At 35.9% G+C, this 21200-nt stretch overlaps 2 protein-coding genes across 2 annotated transcripts; one reads left to right on the forward strand and one right to left on the reverse strand.

Annotated features, from left to right (window-relative positions):
- Window positions 1–1936: 1936 nt before the first annotated feature.
- LOC120086006 (serine carboxypeptidase-like 45) lies at window positions 1937–5188 on the forward strand. The gene is made up of 10 exons (XM_039042384.1): window positions 1937–2483; window positions 2577–2678; window positions 2802–2897; window positions 3441–3533; window positions 3640–3713; window positions 3878–4159; window positions 4245–4369; window positions 4481–4573; window positions 4662–4779; window positions 4895–5188. The coding sequence occupies exons 1-10, from the start codon at window positions 2249–2251 to the stop codon at window positions 5042–5044; spliced, it is 1368 nt and encodes a 455-aa protein (XP_038898312.1). The 5' UTR covers window positions 1937–2248; the 3' UTR covers window positions 5045–5188.
- Window positions 5189–5334: 146 nt separating this feature from the next.
- LOC120086013 (protein NEOXANTHIN-DEFICIENT 1) lies at window positions 5335–10468 on the reverse strand. Its single transcript, XM_039042398.1, has 10 exons — window positions 10330–10468; window positions 10171–10254; window positions 9933–9996; window positions 9780–9826; window positions 9378–9432; window positions 7064–7102; window positions 6613–6775; window positions 5943–5997; window positions 5801–5857; window positions 5335–5687 (listed from the first exon to the last, which is right to left on the reverse strand). The coding sequence occupies exons 1-10, from the start codon at window positions 10392–10394 to the stop codon at window positions 5441–5443; spliced, it is 876 nt and encodes a 291-aa protein (XP_038898326.1). The 5' UTR covers window positions 10395–10468; the 3' UTR covers window positions 5335–5440.
- Between the last annotated feature and the right edge of the window lie 10732 nt (window positions 10469–21200).

The raw sequence follows: 21200 nt of genomic DNA on the forward strand, positions 1-21200 counted from the left end.
TCTATAAAATTGGTTGAATTAGGCATTCGTTGGCTCGAAAACTAAAAAAAAAAAAAAAAAAAAAACTAAATTAGGAACGGTAGTTTTGGAAAATGGGGGAGGTAAAATTTAAAAATGAATGATGGGAAAAATTTACCTGGGAAAACAAAAAAGAAAGCAAAGATGTTTTTACCACAAGGGTCATCAGGGTAAGGCAGCTGACAAAATTCCTCTCATGTCATGATGTATCATACTTTTTCCTCGATTTAATACACACTTTTTTGTACATTTCTAAAGTTTCATAATTGCACTCTCCCTCCCTCCTCACATTCCACCATTCCTTTCCTTCTTTCCCATTTTTTCTTTTCTTTCTTATTCATATTATCAATTTTGTAACTCAACCTTTAACAAATGTACTAGATTCCTCACTAGAGATGTCCAACAAACTCCACCGTGGAGTCGTCGATAACTTCTCCATCCATGTCTTCTATTTCATTTTCCATCTTCGTAATTTTTTTTTTTATCTTTTCACGGTGATCAAGTTCTCGCAAATAATTTCTTTTTAAAATTGTTAAGTTTCTCACTAATTTTTATTGATAATTTGAATTCCTTAAAAGGCACATAATTTCTTATCAAACTGATAAAGATTGTATTTGTCTAATTCGTATATTATAGAAGTTTTTTTAGTACCAACACGTGAGAGTAAAAAAAACAAACTTATCTTTAAATTTAAGTTAAATTGCGAGATTTGTCCTTATAGTTTGAAGAAAGTTTTAATTTAGTTCCTTATGGTTTATAATTAAATCAATCCAACCATAACAACTATTTATTAAGTTTTACCAAACTATAAATAATAAATTCCAACTTTCTCGAAATCATACAAATTCAATTTGTAATTTATCTTCTTTTGATCTTGTTAGCTTGATAATATTAAATTTTCGTTAGCATGTCAAGATTTTCATGTTTTCATGGATTCGATATCGACATGAGTGGTGAATCGATATTCCTATTATATCGTAAAAAAATTTACAAACATAAAAAATAAACAACAAAATATCACTAATGTAAATATAATATAAATAATAGGCATGCTAATTTTTTAAAAAATTATAAAATATCTAGGACATGTTTGATAGAAATATGAAAACAAAAAATGAAAAACAAGGAATTCGGTAAAACTAGAGTTGTCTTTCATATTTTTAGATATGTATTTGGTAGCAGCTGATTCAAAAACTAGATTATAATTTAAACAATTGTTTAAAATGTGTTTGATATTGTATTTATAAATTATAAAACTAGTTCTAGTAACCTACTAAATATTATAGTTGACCACAAACTATTATTAATTTATTTATGAACATATTTGATGTTTAAAAAGATTTATAAGATTATTATTTTGTAAGATCATATAACATTCCATAATACATATTTTAATTTTAAAATATTGAATTGAAGTTATAACATGATGACATTATGTACTTTTAAATGTTTTTATTTTTATTTAATATAATTCATCATTTCTAAATTTGAAATTCCAACTCTCTGTATATAATGAAAACATAAAAATGTTAATTTCAAAATAAACAATTTTTAAAAACAAAATTCGAATTGTCTATCAAACACATATTCACTGTATTCAGTAAATTTAAAAACATAAAATAGAATCTAAATTGACAACCAAACAGACCCTCATTTACTACTTTAAATTAATTTTTTTTGAATTTTTCAAAAAGAAAAAAAAAACAATCGAAATTGATGTTTCATAGATATTTTCTAGACATCGACATTTCAAACATTTCAAACATTGGTGAACTTAAAATATCAATCAATCCAATAGTAAAAAAATGGTAAAAGCTAGAGAGGAAACTAATCTTAATCTAACCTAGAGAATATTTACACAGAAAGAAGCATTTAAAAGAAACAAGGCTTACAAAGAGCATCATCACTATCCTGCCACAGTTTTTTGTTTTTATAAATTAGACAAAAGAACAAAACAGTACTCCTTTGGTTCTTCATTCATTGGGTTACAAACTTACAAACAAATGCAAACGAACAGACTTTTGAATATCCATTACCACACAGAGAGAGAAAGCTTGAGTTGAACAGTGGCCATGTTCCCACTGTTGGAATTGCAAAAATGGGGTCCCAATCTTTGAAAATCATCATCATTACAAGACAACAACTCCTCCCCTTCTTTTTATAAACCATTCCCACTTCTTCTTCCCCATTTCATCCTTCCTTTTTCCTTCATTTCTTCCCCTTCTTCACCATGTCTGCATTCCCCTTTGCTTTCCTGCTTTTCTTCCACTTTCTTCTCAAAGCTTACTCTTCCCCTTATCTTCTCGACAAGATTTCTTCCTTACCTGGTCAACCCCTTGTCGGATTTCGTCACTATTCTGGCTATGTCAATGTTGGTGATCGAAATCAGAAGGCTTTGTTCTATTATTTTGCTGAAGCCCAAATCGATCCTCCTTCTAAACCCCTCGTGCTTTGGCTTAATGGAGGTACTTTTCTTCAGAGATTTGGTTAATGGGTCAATCCCCATTTGGGGTTTTGTTTTTGATTTCTTTGTGAATTGGGTTCGTTGTTCTCTACAGGTCCTGGGTGTTCTTCTTTGGGAGTTGGGGCATTCTCTGAAAATGGACCCTTTCGGCCTAGAGGGGAGGTTTTGATTAGGAATGAACACAGTTGGAATACAGGTTTGGATTATGATGCCTGCTAAGTATTTGATGAAATGGGTTTCGTTTGTTGTTTTTGAAGATTTGTGGGTGTTGATGATGGGTTGTTTTCTTGGTTTCTTCTTCCTCTGTTTTGATCTTTAGAGGCGAATATGTTGTATTTGGAGACGCCAGTAGGAGTTGGGTTTTCGTATTCAACTGATACTTCTTCGTATGAGGCTGTGGGAGACAAAATCACAGGTGGGAATATATGAATTATGAGGTTGTTTGGATTTTTTTTTGTTCTGTAATTTTGTTTTTTGTAAAGTGAGATGATGGTAGTTTCCACATTATTGAAAATAACTTCCTACCCCCATTAGATAAAGACCACTTCAAGGTCAACTTCTGCACTTCCTAATTGCTTGGTCCCTCTCTTCTTTTGTTTGTTAGTAAGTGGAAAATGCCTCCTCACCTTTTCTACCTTTTCCCCCCTTTCTTTCCTTTCCTTCTCTTCTTTTATTGTTTTATTTTTCTTTTTGGTGGAAACTGCACTTTTGAGTGATGCCATTTTCAGTGACACTGTTCTAGTAGGAAAAAGAAAATTTCAAAAATCACCGTAGTAACTTTCATTAAGGACAACGATTGGATAAGTTTTGGAGTGTAATTATTCTAATGGAAAGTTTCAGTAGTTGGAGGTGGTTTTTGTATTCTTCCTTTAAAAAAGTAAAAAAAAGCTACCTTTCTTTAATATGTTTTTGTTTCTAAGTGGACGAGGAGTGATGTTTATGTTTGATACATCTGCAGCAAGGGACAATCTCGAGTTCTTGGAGAAATGGCTTGTCAGATTCCCACATTACAGAAACAGAAGCTTGTTCATTACAGGAGAAAGCTATGCTGGTATGTTACCATTTCTCAAAATTACATCTTCCTTGGATGGAAAAGAAAAAGAAAAAGAAAAAGAAAAAAAAAAACAGACTCATAAGCACTTTCTTGATTTCTGTAGGTCATTATGTTCCCCAACTGGCAGAGCTTATGATCCAATCTAACAAAACCTCATTCAACCTCAGAGGCATTGCTGTAAGTAAAAGAAATTTCAAACCCTTTTTTGAAATCTAAACTACCACTAACACATGCACTATTGATATCAAATGAGCTCAACTACATGAGCTCTGCTCTAATATCATGATAGAGGTGCCACTAGATTCAATATCTTAACAAACTGTTTATACGACTACAAACAGATTGGCAATCCTGTTCTAGAGTTTGCTACTGACTTCAACTCGAGGGCTGAGTTCCTTTGGTCACACGGATTAATATCGGATTCGACGTTTAGAATGTTCACGTCAATGTGCAACTACTCTCGTTATGTGGGTGAGTACTACAGGGGGTCTGTTTCACCCATTTGCTCAAGGGTGATGAGCCAAGTGAGCAAAGAAACCAGTAGATTTGTTGACAAGTATGACGTTACCCTTGATGTATGCATATCGTCTGTGTTCTCTCAGTCCAAAATCCTCAACCCTCAAGTGAGTTGTAATCCAGTTAATTCACTTCTCTTTCACTTCTCAGAATCTCACTAAACTTTGATTCCAATCTCTTCATCGTGAGTAGCAAGTAACCGAGTCGGTTGATGTCTGCGTGGAGGATGAAACAGTCAACTATCTCAATAGGCAAGATGTACAAAAGGCGCTTCATGCACGTCTTGTGGGAGTGCGACGATGGGCTGTTTGCAGCAGGTTCAGACTTCTTCATACGAACAATATTCACAAAGAATGGAAAAGCTTGACATATTTTCATAAAAAGCTCTATATTCATTCAGATTGACATTATTCTTTTGAAATTGATAGCATTCTGGATTATGAGCTGCTGGATCTGGAGATACCAACTATCAACATCGTGGGAAAACTGATCAATGCAGGAATACAAGTGTTGGTCTATAGGTATGTGAAACGCCTCTTGGGGTCATATCATGACTTTTCAATCCTAAAGCTGTTCAAGCTGACTGCATCAAACATCTTGAATTTGCAGTGGAGATCAAGATTCCGTCATTCCACTCACAGGAAGTAGAACACTTGTTCACAAACTGGCAAAAGAGTTGGGACTAGAAACAACCGTACCTTACCGAGTCTGGTTCGAGGGACAGCAGGTAAATCTTGTTGCCTAACAACTCTAGAAACTGTTCCAGAAAACTCTCCAGTTGTTGACATTAAAGTTAGAATTATTTGAGATATGAGTGAATTTGGATGGTTCTTGCACTTCAGGTTGGTGGGTGGACTCAGGTTTACGGCAATATTCTTTCCTTTGCCACAATCAGAGGGGCATCACATGAAGCACCATTTTCACAACCTGAAAGATCACTGGTGTTGTTCAAATCATTTTTACAAAGTCAGCCTCTACCCGAAGCTTTCTGATCGATAATTCAGGTCAAGCTCGTGATTGAAGAGAACGGAGTTTGATTGCTTAACTAATAATCTGAGAGTGAAGATTTCTTTCCGATGTTTATCCTTCAGTGTCATCAATCAAACACTGGAATGGAAATTTTTTTGTAAAGGTCATCAGTAAAAAGGAGAAAATTGTATTAGAAAAGAGGGTCGAACAGAGCTCTTTTTGTCATCTTTCATGAATTCTGTAAATTCTACATCTTGAGTTATCTTATTGTGAAAGCTCATTCAGACAAAATGAGAAGCTGTTGGGACTTTGGGAGAAGAAGAGAGGAGTTTTATTAGTGATGTATTTCAGATTGTACAACACTTTCTGCCAAAGAATTTTCATAATATTAACTGTTAATATAATGGAAAGGAATGTGTTCATGGTGTTCTAAGAGAGTGTTTAAAATATTGAGAAACAACAGTGGGAGCTTGGACTTCCATTTCCATGCAACTAAACTCTAAAGCTAGTATGGGCTTTGACAGTAGTACAGATGTACATAGGCTTTGTTCATGTTCTGCATCTTCTCCAGCTCTTGTATTGTGAGAATGGTGGTCTGCATCTTGTGCTCTGTCGGTTGATGCAGGAAGTTCGACCGAGACCACTGCTGGCTTTACTGCTCGCACCCTAAATGCAAATAATATATTCAAATGCCCCAATGCCATCAATAAACAAACTAAATTCCTTTGGTGTTGTGAGAGATAACGAGTTAAAAAACATCAGAGAACAGAAACACAAACCGGCATCGAATCTGGCAGGAATATTTGAGTAGTTCAGGAGTATATTCTGAATGCCCACTGATATTTATAGATCCATGAAACTGTCATAAGTCAATGATGATCTGGTGAACATAACCATTTGTAAATTGGAAGATCTGGTTACCTATAACTTGGGAGAGACATTTTGATAACTGGTCCCATCCATTTGGTGAAAGGAACTGCCAACATCAGCTTGTTATCAGAAACACATGGGACTTTCGATTTGAACAGGAAAATTCAACCGATAAAAGTTACTACTCTTTGAAAGTTGGAACTACGAAAAGAAAAGTTCATAAACCACAGTGGTAGGCTTTAACAGGCAATCCGTACCCAAGAACTGTCCACTAATCTTTGAAATTAGGAGAGATAGACCAGAACATGTTATATCAACCACTAAAAGAATAACGAACCTTTTCGATGTAGGGCATCCTATTTTATGGTTTTCTTTTTCCGAACATGGAACATGTTCAATGTTCCACGTCAACCACAAAGATTATTATAGATAGATTTGATGCAACATGGAAGATATAACCACGACGACATACAAGCAGAGAGCAGGACTTTGTTTGACAACAATCCTAGAACACTGAAGTTTTCAGAATATTCAATGTTAGCGATGCAACTTTCCTAAGAAGATCAACAAAATTCCATCAGATGATGAGAATCTGAAGACAATGCAGAAGAAATATGAAGAACACATAAAAAATATGTCATTGGTGAAGAGTAGATGAGATGAGCAGGGCTATTTTTTTCTCTTTCACAAGAAATATTGGCTCCAAAATTAAGCAGCTCACCAGAAATTGAAAGGTTGATATTGCAAACATCTATTGAAGTGGGACCCTTCATTTCAGTCACTTGGATATGCTCCTGATTCTTTTGGTTGTGGAAATTACTATTCTCACGTAAGGAGTTGAGAAGTCCTCTTTCACTTTGACGCTTCGGAACTGCCTCAATCCTCTGTTTTCACGAGAGACATTGTTCCCATTCAATACACTAGTTCTGGTTGATGTAGCCCAAATGTTAAAAAAATGTATATATATAGACAATAATAGAGTGAATCCTAGCTAATCAGAAGTATATTGTTTGGAGGTCAGATGATTATTGTCAATATTATTGAGAAGAATGATCTTGTAAGTGGCTGTTGAAATGCTTCTTAATAAGAGGGTCACAGCATTATAACATTGATCAAACGTGTATCCAGGAATTACATATTGAAAAACCATAATATCTAAAATTGTAGCTTACTTTTGTAAACCGAGCAGCTTGACTTGGAAGCCCTACTTCCTGCAAGAGAAGAATGCAATTAAGACTAAACTAAAAAAAAAAAAAAAAAAAAAAAAAAAAAAAAAGGGAAAATAAAGGAAAAAAAGTAGGATGTCGCATGTGGAACATCATCCATCACACAAGATAGAAACGAATATTATACAGATGAGTCTCAAATTCCCAGAGAGATCGAGTGCCAGTTCACCGAATGCACAATAATGAAGATATCCAGATGTCTTGACGTCTAAGAATAAAGGAAAACTACATTTCTTAGTTGAGTTTATTTAAAAAGTCTTGTAGTGAGTATCTTTAGATAATTTCATTTGATTCATAAAAAAAGTAAAATAATTAGTTGTTCTAATAAAAACTCTTGTTAGTGATTTAATCTTCATTAATTCTATAAAGTAATACTTGAGCTCCCATCTCCATGCTTCCCCTTCAATCACAAAAGGGAAAGAAATATTAAAAGATATATTTCTTTTAAAAAAAATTATGCCACATCGCAATTATGATTGGACACTTGAGTGGGCCACAGAAAGATGGGTGTAGTCCATAATGCACCCAAATATTTTTTTTAATCCTCTATATATCATTTTAGATCAGGTTTTGTGATTTGACAAAGGATATAGTAACAAGACTTGACCTTACTCTACACCCTGGCAAAAGAAGCATTTTAAAATCTAAAACTGGCTACCAGATTTACCCAAGGAACTCACTATAGAAACTTGAGCATTGGGATAAAAGGTTGGAACATTATTGGTGTAGAAAGTTCTTAGCGATATCACTACTTCCATCAACCAGGGAGCAATGGCACGCCATCTCGTCTCGTTGGAGGCAAGCAGTCATGTGCTAGTTATAATTGAATTTCATCGAAGGAAGACCTGAATGATAGAGAAAACGACACTATGCTGATGGTACTAGACCACTTAACCAAGTTTCACACTCCCTTCAAAACACCTACATATAGCTTCAATAGTTGCCTAGTACTTTGCCAATTGTATCATCCAGTTCTATGGGAACCCAAAGTCTACAATATCTACAAGGGACGGTGTTCAAGAATTCCTTTTTACAGAAAACTTTCAAGCTATAAGAATAACTTTGAAGAGAAGTATGGACTACCATTGCCATAAAATTTTGGCTAACATGTGGTAGCCAACAGGTGAAAACTTACGTATGTTGGTAGGCGGAAGGCAAATACAATCCTCTTCTAGGGGCTGAGTAATCCGTTATGTTATCACCTTGGAAAGTCAGAACTAAGACAATTAAGGACATCTTTGGACTAAGTGCTTAAATACACTTTTTTAAGTACTCAGAAAATCATTCCAATAGACACTAAAATTTAGTGGCACCTAAAGTATTATAAGATGATGATGAACCAGTAAAAAAATGGATGTCTTAGGCAAAGTAATGAGAATGTGAAACCGATGACCTTTTTGACAAGGCCCAAATGAAATATGACCTACCTTTTTAAAAGGTAAAGTAAATTTTATGACCTTTTGCCTAAATGAAATGATAAAATCATCTCGTTGTATATACGTGTTGATACTCTCGATTCTCGCTACTCGCTCCCGTTACTCATTGAATTTTCTTTTCTTTTCTTTTTTCGACATTTTTTCAATTTTCCTTCCTCTAAACGTACTAAGTAGCGAGTAGTTATCATTCAAAAAAAAAAAAAAAAAAGGGAAAGAGAAATGATAACTACATCAATGAGTCAAAAACTGAGGAAAAGAAAAAGAACGAGGAACGAATAGCAAGTAGCGAGAATCGAGAGCAAGAGCAGGAGCTGAGTAATAGCATGCGCACACAACGGGTGGATTCCATGATGATGCAAGTAAAAAGCTTTTAGAGAGTGAGTCAGATTTCATTTGGATCTTATCAAATGGGTCATTTATACAACAAACCCTAAAGCATTATAACTTCCATTTCAACTAGACGCTACCATGTGTACCACACATACGCACCATGAAAATTCAAAACCTTTTCATATTGCACATTGGATAAACCAAGAACATGGCATGTGAGTGTCTTGGATAAAGTAATACGTTGTAAGTACCGTTTCTACAAGGCTATGACATATCCCTCCATTCATATTAGGGGTAAAGAATGGTAAAATATTCGAAAAAGAGAAAAACCAGTCATAGAAGAGACTACCAGACAGATGGAGAGCAAACAATATTCATAATCTTCAAATTACCATAGAAACAGACATGACATGGTAACAAGTTCATAAATATTTGCTTCAAATTCCATAGAAATCAAGCCTCAGAAATCGACAACAATCCTTCAGATGCCATACCTTTCTTCCATGATCACAAGCTTCATCACTGTTCACTAGCACCTTAGCTGCCCATCTGCTTTCAGAAAAGAAACCCAAGTAAGAATCAACAACCTAGAAAACAAAAATAATAATAAAAAAAAGACATGGGTCTTCCCAAATTCAATGTTTTTGGAAACCCCTTTTAGCTTATTTCTACTCATCATTCAAACATTTGAACAAGATGAAAACCAAGACCAATCCCTCCTCTGCTACCAACACATCAGACCAGACCCAAACCGGTCCAAAAAAACCAAGTCCACTTAATAACCGGTTCCTAATCAAGCAAACAAAATTACAAAATTATCCCACTAACATTCTACCATTCACCACAATGTAACCACAAATGGAAAAAAAGGTTGATAGAAATTAGAAAAAGCATACGCGCAAGAGGTTGGACGGTTCCAAACAATTCCAGAAATTACTACAAGCTGCCAAAACAAAATCCAAAACATGGGTTCTATATTAGCTGAAGAACCAAATCTCCATTGATTTAGCCTCAACAAGAAAAGAAAAAGAAAGCAAAAAAAATCAGACCTCATCAAAACTTCCTGCTGGACTGTCATCATAGTTTGCAAGAAAAAACCCACCAAGAGTATAACTGTAGATGGACAGAAACTAACACATTTTAAGTAGGGATCAAACAAATACACTACTAAATCATTACAATCGGCTCACATTTTCACACCAAAAAACACCCACAAATCGTATTAATCCAACATATTAATCTCCATTACACAGTAACAAAACCTAATTCTAGTGATTAAAAAAATACCCAAATGCTTCAACGAGTCTCAACTCCTTGGGAATACAAGCTCGAGCAGTTTTAGCCTTCACAAGATGCAGCTGATACAAGGCCCTGAGTAATGAGGGAATGTCAAATAAAAGCAAAAGAAAAGAGAATGAAGAAAAGTAAATGGAGGGTTTCAATAACCTTCCTGTAAATGTCCATGGAGGTTTGCCATAGCCTGATGAACAATTTTTCTCTCCAGTTTCCATGGAGGTTTAGATTGTTTGTTTCCTTGGAAGAGGAAGAAGAGAGAAGGATTATCCAATTTGAAGGATAAGATATGGTCCATATGGAGGTGGTTATCAGTGACTAATATTTTTAAGCAAAAATGTTCATACACGTGGCAGGATTTTAAGCAACATGGTAGTCTTAGTCAGCCCAGCCTACGTTTTATAACCAAGCTTTTTGGCACATTTTGGCAGTTTTTCAAAAATAAAATAAGTTAAATCGTAAATTTAGTTCCTCTCATTTGGATTAAGTTAAAAATTAACGTCTCACTGAACACAAAATTTGAAAATTTAAGGGATCTATATTAAACACAAGAGTAAAAAGTTAAAGGGTCTCTTGGTTAAAATTGAAGGACTCATTCGTAAGATTAAAGATTTAGAGATATATTACACTTTTAAAAGTTTAGAAATTAAATATAAACAACTAATCATATAATTTAATGATGAAGGTTTTTTTTTTTTTTTTAATTTATTTAAAGGTTGTCGGCTAGTATTTATTAGGCACACTTTAATAAGAGATCTGTTTTTATATAAGGTCAGGTCCCATGTAACCTTTCTAATAACCACCCTTCTCAGGTTTTCTATTTTATCTCAACAATAATTTGAGTAATATGTAAAAAGGAAAGATAATATTTTTCATAAAAGTTTATTCCACAACCCAATTAGTAAGGAAGTAATTCGATGGATGGAAAGTTGTTGAGGCTTTCTATCAATCAAATAATCTTTATATTCTCAATCTAGCACTTCAACTAATTAGTAATCTTAATAGCAAAATCGAGTCGAACTATAGGGAGCCTAAGATAAAACTTCTCCAATCTAAATACGAGTGGTTTTGAGATTGAGTTGATAGGAAAACTAAATTGCAGAAAGTAAGATACATTGAGAGAGAGATACACGAGATTACCTTCGCCGATTAAGAGGTCGTTGGGCTATCTATGGATTAATTCATTAATTTATCATGCAAGGTTCATGGGTTCTCTAATTATCAAGCGTAATCAAATGTCTGAAAAAATCAGATAAACTCCCCAGGGAAAACAAACGCGAATGTCGATTCCTAGATTAACTAAGTGTTGTCACACAAGCCTATTCACCTAGCTAATCACATTAAACCCTTTGATTGATTAGAACATCAGATTAAATTGGCCAAATCTAACTTAATGTATTTCTATTATCTAGATTTCGTTATCTTTTGCTACTGGTTGAACCATAACTAACTAAAACTTATTGCTACTCAAATTAAACATGTCATGGTTACAATTACAAATAACCAAAACATGCATGGCATGGGCGTGTTAGATTTAGTATCCTAAATCTCGTGGATCTTGTATTTTGTAATTCGTAAATACAAAACATTTATTTAATAAAATAAGAAGTATTTTATTTGACATTTAGATTGCATTAACTCAATTCAATAAACTAAGATCCAAGGTTGTTTAATGTAACTTGAACAGTATGTGGTAGACATACAATTGGATTATGTTCAAGTAATAACCTAAACGGTCTGCAGTACATGGATAAGATTGGGTGCCTTATCCTAGTAACACTATGGATACCACCCACTTTGTAACTATTACATGAATTGTAAGTGTTACAAACAATATGATCCATGTTGTTCATGTGGAGACATGTGAGTGAGGATATCATGTATAAAGAGTTTATACAAGAACGAGTCGTGAAATGATTGGTTTCTTTTTATAACATCGTTACTTGAAAAGACTAACATTTTCATTAGAATGATCATAGGTGACTTTACCTTAATCCTAAGTGAATTGTGAACTCTAGTCCATGAGGGCAATCCCTTCATCTGTATGGGTGAGAGTGACCAGTTTCACCAACTCAATAAGCCTATCATTTTATGGATTTGTCCAAGTAGGGAGCTGAGAACATAGTTACGCAAGATGAAACTCACTTAATCCTTTCTTTAGGGAAAGTAGATGAATTGCTCCTTTAATAGTTGATTTCAGGTTTTGAACAATGAGACTTTTCCCTCTCACTGGTTCGAGAGGGGTTAGTTTATATTTGGACTTATATGGATCTAAGGATTTGATCCTTACTGGATACACGGACTCTGACTTTCAGACTGATAAGGATTCTTGAAAATCCACTTCAGGCTCAGTGTTCACTCTTAACGGAGAGGCTGTAGTATGGCGAAGCACTAAGCAGGGGTGCATCGCTGACTCCACGATGGAGACCGAGTATGTAGCGGCTTGTGAAGCTGCTAAGGAGGCCGTTTGGCTTTGAAAGTTCCTGACTGATCTGGAAGTTGTTCCAGATATGTCTAGGCCCATCACCCTTTATTGTGATAATAGTGGTGCTGTGGCGAACTCTAGAGAGCCTATGAGTCACAAGCACGACAAACATATAGAGTAGAAATATCATCTCATTTGCGAGATAGTGTATCAAGGGGACGTGATAGTCACGAAAATCACTTCGGAGCACAACGTTAATGATCCGTTTACGAAGGCTCTCACGACTACAGTTTTTAAGGGTCACCTTTAGAGCATGGGTCTACAAGACCGCTCGCGGCTGGACTATGGCAAGTGGAAGATTTTTGTACTGGGCCTTAGTGCCCTAATGTATTGTTTTGTACTTGTTGTTATCTTGTACACCCATTCGCTTTAGGACAAGTGGGAGATTGGGTTGATGTCCTAAACTCTCATAGGGTCCTGTAGTTTGTAAACACCTGTATGAACAAACGTTTGTGATGTAATAATATGAGATATTTTCTTCACTATTGTCTATGAAATATGATATATTTTAGTTGCATTTACCACAAACCAATAAACTGAGATCGCTGATTGTCGTTGTAACTTAAGGATGTATGTGGAGACATACAACTGGGTCATGCCTTAAGTGATAACCTAAATATTCTGTAGTATATGGATAAAGGAGGAAGACTTTATCCTGGTCACACTACGATTATGACTCACTTTATAGATGTTACAAGTGTTGTAAAGTGCTACAGATGGTCTGATCCTGATCATTTATGTAGAGACATACGAGCGGGAGTGTATTATACAAAGGATTTTGTATAAGACCAGACCACGAAGTTTTTATTCTCGTTATATAATGCCATTCATGATAAAGACTTTCATTTCACTAGGATGACCATAGGTAACATGACATTAATCCTGAGTGAGTTGAGAGCTCCTGTCTATGAGGGCGGTCCTTTGATTTGCATGGGTGTGAGTGACCAGATTGCTGACTTAAACCTATCACTTTGGGGATTCGTTTGACTGGGGATCTGGAAATTCAGCTATACAAGATGGAATTCACTTCTTCCCCGAAGTAGGGGTAAGTAGATAGATTGTTCCATTAAGGGAGGATTCCGGGGCATGAACGATGTGGCGCCACACACCTTTTCATGGCTCGAGAGGTGTCCACTCATAGTAGGACTATGATGTATTGTTCATTAGAGGAATCAGTGGTACTTAAGAAGTTAGATGTAACTACAGGGGCAAAATGGTGAATTGGTCCAACTGTACTTACGAGCGATCTGTGAAGGTTTATTATACTGTTGATTAGTTATATCCCATGGACACAAAAATATATCTGTAGTGAGAAGAGTGCAGCTGTCGTTCTTTAGTGGAGTATCTGACAGTTAATGGATGGTGGATCTCGTGATTAAAGAGTTTAGTCAATTATTCACGTACCGTTGGAGCTTCAAGCTACAGGTCCATAAGGTCCCATTGGTACAAGTTGAGAATCAGTTTTTGGGTTAGTTTGTGTTCAAATTAACAAGAGGGGAGTTTGATTGTATATGATATAATTAAATAGGTTCAATTATATGTGATATAATTGATATGATATATGAGATACATTAATTGGAGGATTTTGATATAAGTATGATTTATATTGAATAAAGGAGAAAGGAACTATGGTTTAAATATTACATATGATGTGATATTAAAACTATAGGTTATAAATATAATATGATAAGTTAGTTATTATATTTATTTATAATTAAAACGATTATGTGATAATTGTGGGTGGTTTCTCCTTTAACCGTGCATGAAGTGTAAGGTTATGTTCAGTTTTCATAACTGAAGGTTAAAATGATTTTTTTTTTCATTTTGAAATGAATCGCTTCATTATGTGCATGACTAATTGTTTAGCTCACAAGAGACTAGACGATAGCCTTTAAGTGTTTTTCTAAACGATCGTGTACTAACGCCTTTTACTAGACGATTGCGTAAAGCGATTTACTAAGCGATCACATGCCAAGCGAGATTCACTAAATGATAGTCTAGATGATCCAACGTGTTTTCTAAACGATCGTGTACATAGCGAGATTTACTAAACGATCAAGCACACTAAGTCTATACGATAGATAGTACATTTTCCCACTTGCTTGATCGTATAGTTCGATCGTTGCTTCCCTCCATCCCTCTACCAAATCCAACAAAGCCTACACCTCTTGGATTCTCACTCCAAGAATACCAAGGTTGTCAAGTGGTGATGTCTAAGAGGTTGCTTGTTTTTGGAGAAGATTGTTCATGATCTAAGCGACAACGAGAGATTGGGTAGGCGTTCTAAGCGACAACGAGAGGTTGTTGTTCCAGTCTTCACGAGAGCGTAGGGTTGGTAAAGGGGTTGGGGCGAGGTGGAAGGCGTCCCCCGTCCCCGGCCCCGTGGGGGAAATTCTCCCCCATTCCCGTCAGGGAAATGGGGTCCCCGCGGGTCCCATTCCCCGTTTTCCCGCGGGGATTCCCCTTTTTTTTTTAATTAAAATTTGATTAGCCCACAAAAAATCTATTAAATAAGTTTATCAAATTCCTCATTTTTTAATTCAAGTGAATTTATTTGAAATTTGACTAGTGCATAACATTTTGTACATTCAAAAATAAACACAATTTAAAAAACTAACAAATCCTTAAATAAGTTTACAACTTAAAATTTAATAAAGTTTGAATAAAAGTTTAATTAAAGGCAATGTCTATACATCCAAATAAGTTTACAACTTAAAATTGAATAAAGCTCGTCTTTCTCTCTTTTAACGATGACTTCACAATCAAATATTTCTCTTTCTTGGCATCATCCCATCCTTAGTTGTAGATATTATTCATTCCTACATTTAAAATGTATAAACAAATAATGTCACAAAAAAAAAAAAAAAAAGCTAGACACAAAAATAATATTAATCTTGAGCATTACTTAGTCACCAACGCCATCTGTTGGGTTTTATGCCGCTAAAACTTGCAGTTTTGTAAAAATGATAAACATTTTCTACTTATCAATATACTTGTTATTGATCTCATAAATTGTATGAAAGTCTAAAATCCAATAAACATAGACCTATAACTATTGTATGAGTATTAAAATTTATGTGAGATATAAGAGTGGATCGGGTTTGAGTAAATAGTTAAAATGATTATGGTACATGAATGAGGTTGGGTACTTATTCTGGTAACACCATTGGATGCGACCTATTCTGTAGTTGTTACAGAAAACAGTTGTAAAGTGGCTACATACGATGTAGAACCTAATTCGTAATGTTATGAGATGAAGGAGTGGGGGCGTCCTATGCAATGAGTTTGCATAAGATCATGACAAAAAAATAAGTCACTCTTACTTTATAACGCTGTTATTCCTGTTTAAGACTGACTATTTCACCTAGATGAACTAGGTAACTCGATCTTAATCTTGAACTAATATGAACTCCCTGTTAATTCGGGATTGTCCTTAGATTTGCATAGTTGAGGGTTGGCTCAACAGCGTCGGCTCAATAAGACTCCCATTTCAGGGGTAAGACGGATAGATAGCTGGGGACGTAGGGTGCAAGACGAGTTCACACCTACCTGATCTAGGGATAGGAGAAAAGTTGTTCTCTCAAGTACTGAATCCGGTCTTGAACAAGGGGCCCCAATCTCTCACTGGGCTGAGAGAGTTGGTTTGGTGATTGGATCAAAAACCAGTTTATTCATTAGAGGATCAGTAGGGACTTGAGGAATAAGACGTAATCTTGGGGGTAAAACAGATATTTGACCCAGCCATTATATGAACAACCTGTGAAGGGTTGACTTGCTGATTATGGTTAAATCATGTGGACATAATATATCTACAGTGAGGGGAGTGCAACTATGGGCTTTAGTAGAGTGACCCATTAGTTAATGAATGGAGATTAATCTGGTCTAATGAGTTTAGCCAAATAATCCCGGATCGTTGGAGCCCATGATCTGTAGGTTCGTGAGGTCCCCCTACTAGCTCGTAACAGACTAGCTCTAGAATAGCGTGATAATTAATTTGAAACGTTCAAATTAGAATTAAGGGAATTAGTGATTATATGAGATATAATTATGTTTAATTTTCGAATTAAACGGTATAGGAGAATTTATATATTTAAATATGATTTAAATATATAAAGATGGATATGTGTTAAAATTAATTTAATGTTTGATATTAAATTAATTAAGTTTTATTTAATAATTAATTTATGAAATTAATTAATTTTTCATTTTAAAAATCAAATAGATTTTTTAAATCAAATTTTGATTTTTAGATAAAATTGAAAAATTGGAAAACAAAAAACACAAAATGGAAAAATGGTTTTTTCCATTATCCATCACCAAGTAGCTCACACATAAAGCAACATCTTGACCTTGTCTTCTCCTAGCATGAGTTCCAACTCATGCAACTCTTCTCTTTGTATGTTGATCTGCAATATAATGAAGAGATTGGAGTGAAAATCGGGCATGCAATCTATAGTGAATTTTAGAGAAAATTCGGTTTGAAGAATGGTTCTTCAAAAAGGTTGCTGCAGTGAGCTTTTCTCCTTCATCCCTTGATTCAAGCTTGTTTTGAGTCCCACAACTCAATCTAGAGCACCAAGAGAATAGTGGGGAAGATCTTGAGGTGGTCTACAACAAAATATGGAGAAGATATTAGCTGGAGATGGAGCTTTGAAGAAGTTTTACAAGAGATATGTCTTGAAACCCAATTTTTCTGCATAAGTATGTTTTATATTATGCCAAAATTAGTGAATTTGAGTGCTTAGATGATCCTTGAGCTTCCGCTGCAATTGATACAATCCTACACCATCTTCATCAGAATCATCTGCATCTTCTAAAACAGTTGCTAAATGTTTAACCATTTTTTTCCCGTGCTAGTACCTTATATTGTCAAATATTTGTAATAAAAGAAAATATTTATTAATATATTAAATGCTAAAAAGAGGTAAAACAAAATAAACAAACTAACCTGTCAAAATTTCAGTTGCAATCCAATTTTGAGCGCACATCAAAGCCTTTGTCGTCTTCGGATGAAGTTTGTTACGATGTGGGCTTACAATCCTACCACAGGTACTAAAAGCAGACTCTGATGCAACACTAGATAACGAGATGGCTAATATGTCTCTTGCAATTTCTTGTAAAATTGGATACTTGACACCATTCAATTTCCACCAACTCAAAATATCAAAATCAAATGTTCGAGGTAAGACAGGTTCATCCAAATATGCATCAAACTGTTGCTTCTGATTCATATTATTGGAATTTGATACAAACAAGTCATAATCATTAAAATCATCAAATTCTATATTCCGTGAGGTTCCATTTATATTTCTATCGTGATAATTATCACCTTCACTTTCATGCTTTAGTTGATATTCTGTTTCCAAATCTGAACAAATTTTTTTAATCCTTTCCACTTCAAGAAAAAGACTATCTCCATAAATTCTAGGGAAGTAAAACTCAATCAACTTCAATTTGTAACGTGGATCTAAAACTACAGCTATGACCATTACTCCATGAATTTTCTTCCAATACTTATCAAACTTTGACATCATATTTGAAGCCATGTCTCTTATCTCTTGAATGCCAGAATTAGTCCACTCAGAAATAGCCAATTTCAATTTACAAATTTTGGGAACAAAAGATTAGCAGTAGGATATTTGGATCTAGAAAATATTTCAGTCACATGATGAAATATTTTCAGTTTACATCACATATCTCTTTTGCTAATACCCAATCTTTGATCCAAAGGCAAACACCTTGTACTTTGTTCTCGTTGTTTTAATCGATAAAAACAGCCTTGTACTTTAATGCAGTGGCTAACAAAAATATGTAGAATTCCACCTAGATACAACAATCAAGACTCAACATCTGACAATCATAAACATTCAACTATTGAGCAGTTTCCTAAAATTTCTCCTTCTTGTTTTGTGTATGCACCCAAAAAGACACACTACTACGTACTCTTTCGATCCATCTCCTATCACTGCCCAAGCCATCTCTTCATCATCAATCAAGTTAGAATATGAGCACAACACCGCATATGAATAAACTCCATCTAATATTAAGTTTCCACACAAACTATCAAAAGCATATACACATGGAGTCATTTGTATTACAATCATTTAGTAAATGCTTGATCGTTTTAGCGCGTGAAAAGGTAAATGATCGTTTAATGCCATCGCAAAGCATTCAACGCATCGCCCCCACTACTGCACGAAGGTATGCGATCGTGTAGTGCATCGTTATAGCAACTCGTGCATCGCCCCTTAGCTCCACTAGAGGTAAACGATCACGTAGTGCTATCGTTTAGCCAACTCGACGCACTCGCCTAGCTCCCGCATAGAGGTAAACGATCGCTAGTGCTATCGCATAGCAACTCGACACATCGTTTAGCTCTCGATCAAAGATAAACGATTGAAGTAAGCGATCGCTCAAGGCTATCGTATAGCTCTTCATCACTATCGCTTTGTTCTATCGTATAGAACCAAACGATCGCTTAACACCATCGTCTAACACTGCATGTCATCCTTTAGTATTCGTCGTAGCTTAAACGATCGCTTAGCTCCATCATATAGAACATCATTGCGCCATTGATGGCGGGAAATTAGAAGTCAATTTTACTCGAAAAGCAAAATCCCGTGGACGCGGTATGCGATGCATGTTCCTAAGATATGCATTGATAGTCATGCGTCGATGGTCATGCGTTGGACTGATAATGCGTTAATGAATATATGTGATGACCATGCGTCCTGCCACAAGTTTTCTTACGCTCACGCCAAGTATAACGCGAACACAAGTTTCTCGGGTAATCTGAGGTCGAACACAAGGACTTGTAGCTATATGTATGCGATAATGTGCATGTGGCGGTTTAAATAAAAGAATGGAAAGGAGGTTGCTAAGTTAACCCTACTCCTACTCCTATCTAACAGACAATGCAATGAGAATATGCATGAGAGGTAGAGATACAACAACACTTGACATGAAATAAATGTATGAAAAAATAGATAAAATGCGGAGATGAATTCATTGCAACCCTTAAGAGTGACCGCAAGGGTAACCTTAGTCAACGCAAGCCATGCGATCATGCAACACACATACAATAGTAAACCACCTCTCGGTGCGAATGCCACGGCTTCTAAAGCTAGAACGCATGTGATATATGCGATAAGCCTATAGGACCTATACACAAGCCTCTATTCTCATTTATGTGATGATAGAGTGACACACACACAAATAAGGCGACCAATGCGATGCAGTGTTGACAAACAAAGCTTAGTCCCTATCTCTTGCTTATGCCAATCTAATCTCGCTCTCTCGAGTCTAGATTCTAACCTAGCTCTCTCGGGTCATTAAGTTCTTTCTTTAGACTCTCTCTCTCGAGTAGCTCTAAAGGGGTGTTAGGCACAACATAAAACAAGACAAACGCATGGACTTGGTTGATGCAAGATTACTCCTATCTCTAGTGAACAATGCACACATTGCTTAATGCGTCCAACCACTTACCCTCCCGGGCAGTTGATTGTTTCTGACTTTACTCATAGACAAGCAATGCATTAGCCTATAAACAGGCATTGCAGCAGCTTCTCACCAAGCAAATAAGATTACTCACACACTCGCACAACGCACACCTCTCGGTGGGTTGCTACATGCTTTATATCACTAATCCACATGACTAAGTATGCGATACCCAAGCAATCCCACTAAGTGTTGCAATGAAAGTAAAGATACGAAGTAAAGAAGATGGAGATGGAGTCGAAGGAACAGAGAAATGCATTGAAAACAAATTGTATTAATTCCTTAATTCCAAAATGTCATACAATACAATATGAGAAAAGAAAGGGAAATGAAATGATCGGCTGGAAGCAAAGGCTTGCTCCCAGCGGATGTGCGTCAAGGCTGCCGGTGGTGCCATGGATGAGCAGAGGAACTGACTCTCTCGAGATCTAGCTCCTGTCTCTTATACACATCTAGATGTGTATAAGAGACAGTGGATGAGCAGAGGAACTGACTCTCTCGAGATCTAGCTCCGGTCGAAGGATCCGGTCATCACTCGAAATGGATGAAGGAGGTGAAGAACTCTAAGCCATCTTCTCACGCATTTGTCCGGATCGCGGGGAAAATCCCTGGATAACTTGAATTTCAGCTCATCGGCTTCTATTTATAGAGCTTGGGTTGCCAACAACATTAATTGGACTTCTTTGAGTTTGACGTTCGATGCGTTAGTCCTTTTTGAACCTCTGCCACTAACGGCGTGGTAAGTGAAATGTCAGCATCAGCTTTGGATTTTCTCGAGGTAGATGCGTTGATGCGTTCGTTCCACCTACCTTGCGTTGATCCCATTAGTATGCGTTGTCGCGTAGCTACAATCATTCAATGGCCGCATTCGCTTAATACCGCAACTCTACATGATGACCACAATCGCTTGACGAGCGCAACTTCCATGCGATGGATGCATATGGCTGATTATTGCAACATCCATGCGTTGATCGATGCGTTTGCCTTTGCGATGGAGTGTTTCTCCGCATACGGTGGTCCGGTTTTTGCGTTTGCATCCATT

The sequence above is a fragment of the Benincasa hispida genome, chromosome 1, assembly GCF_009727055.1.
Source record: "Benincasa hispida cultivar B227 chromosome 1, ASM972705v1, whole genome shotgun sequence".
In the NCBI taxonomy this organism is placed as follows: Eukaryota; Viridiplantae; Streptophyta; class Magnoliopsida; order Cucurbitales; family Cucurbitaceae; genus Benincasa; species Benincasa hispida.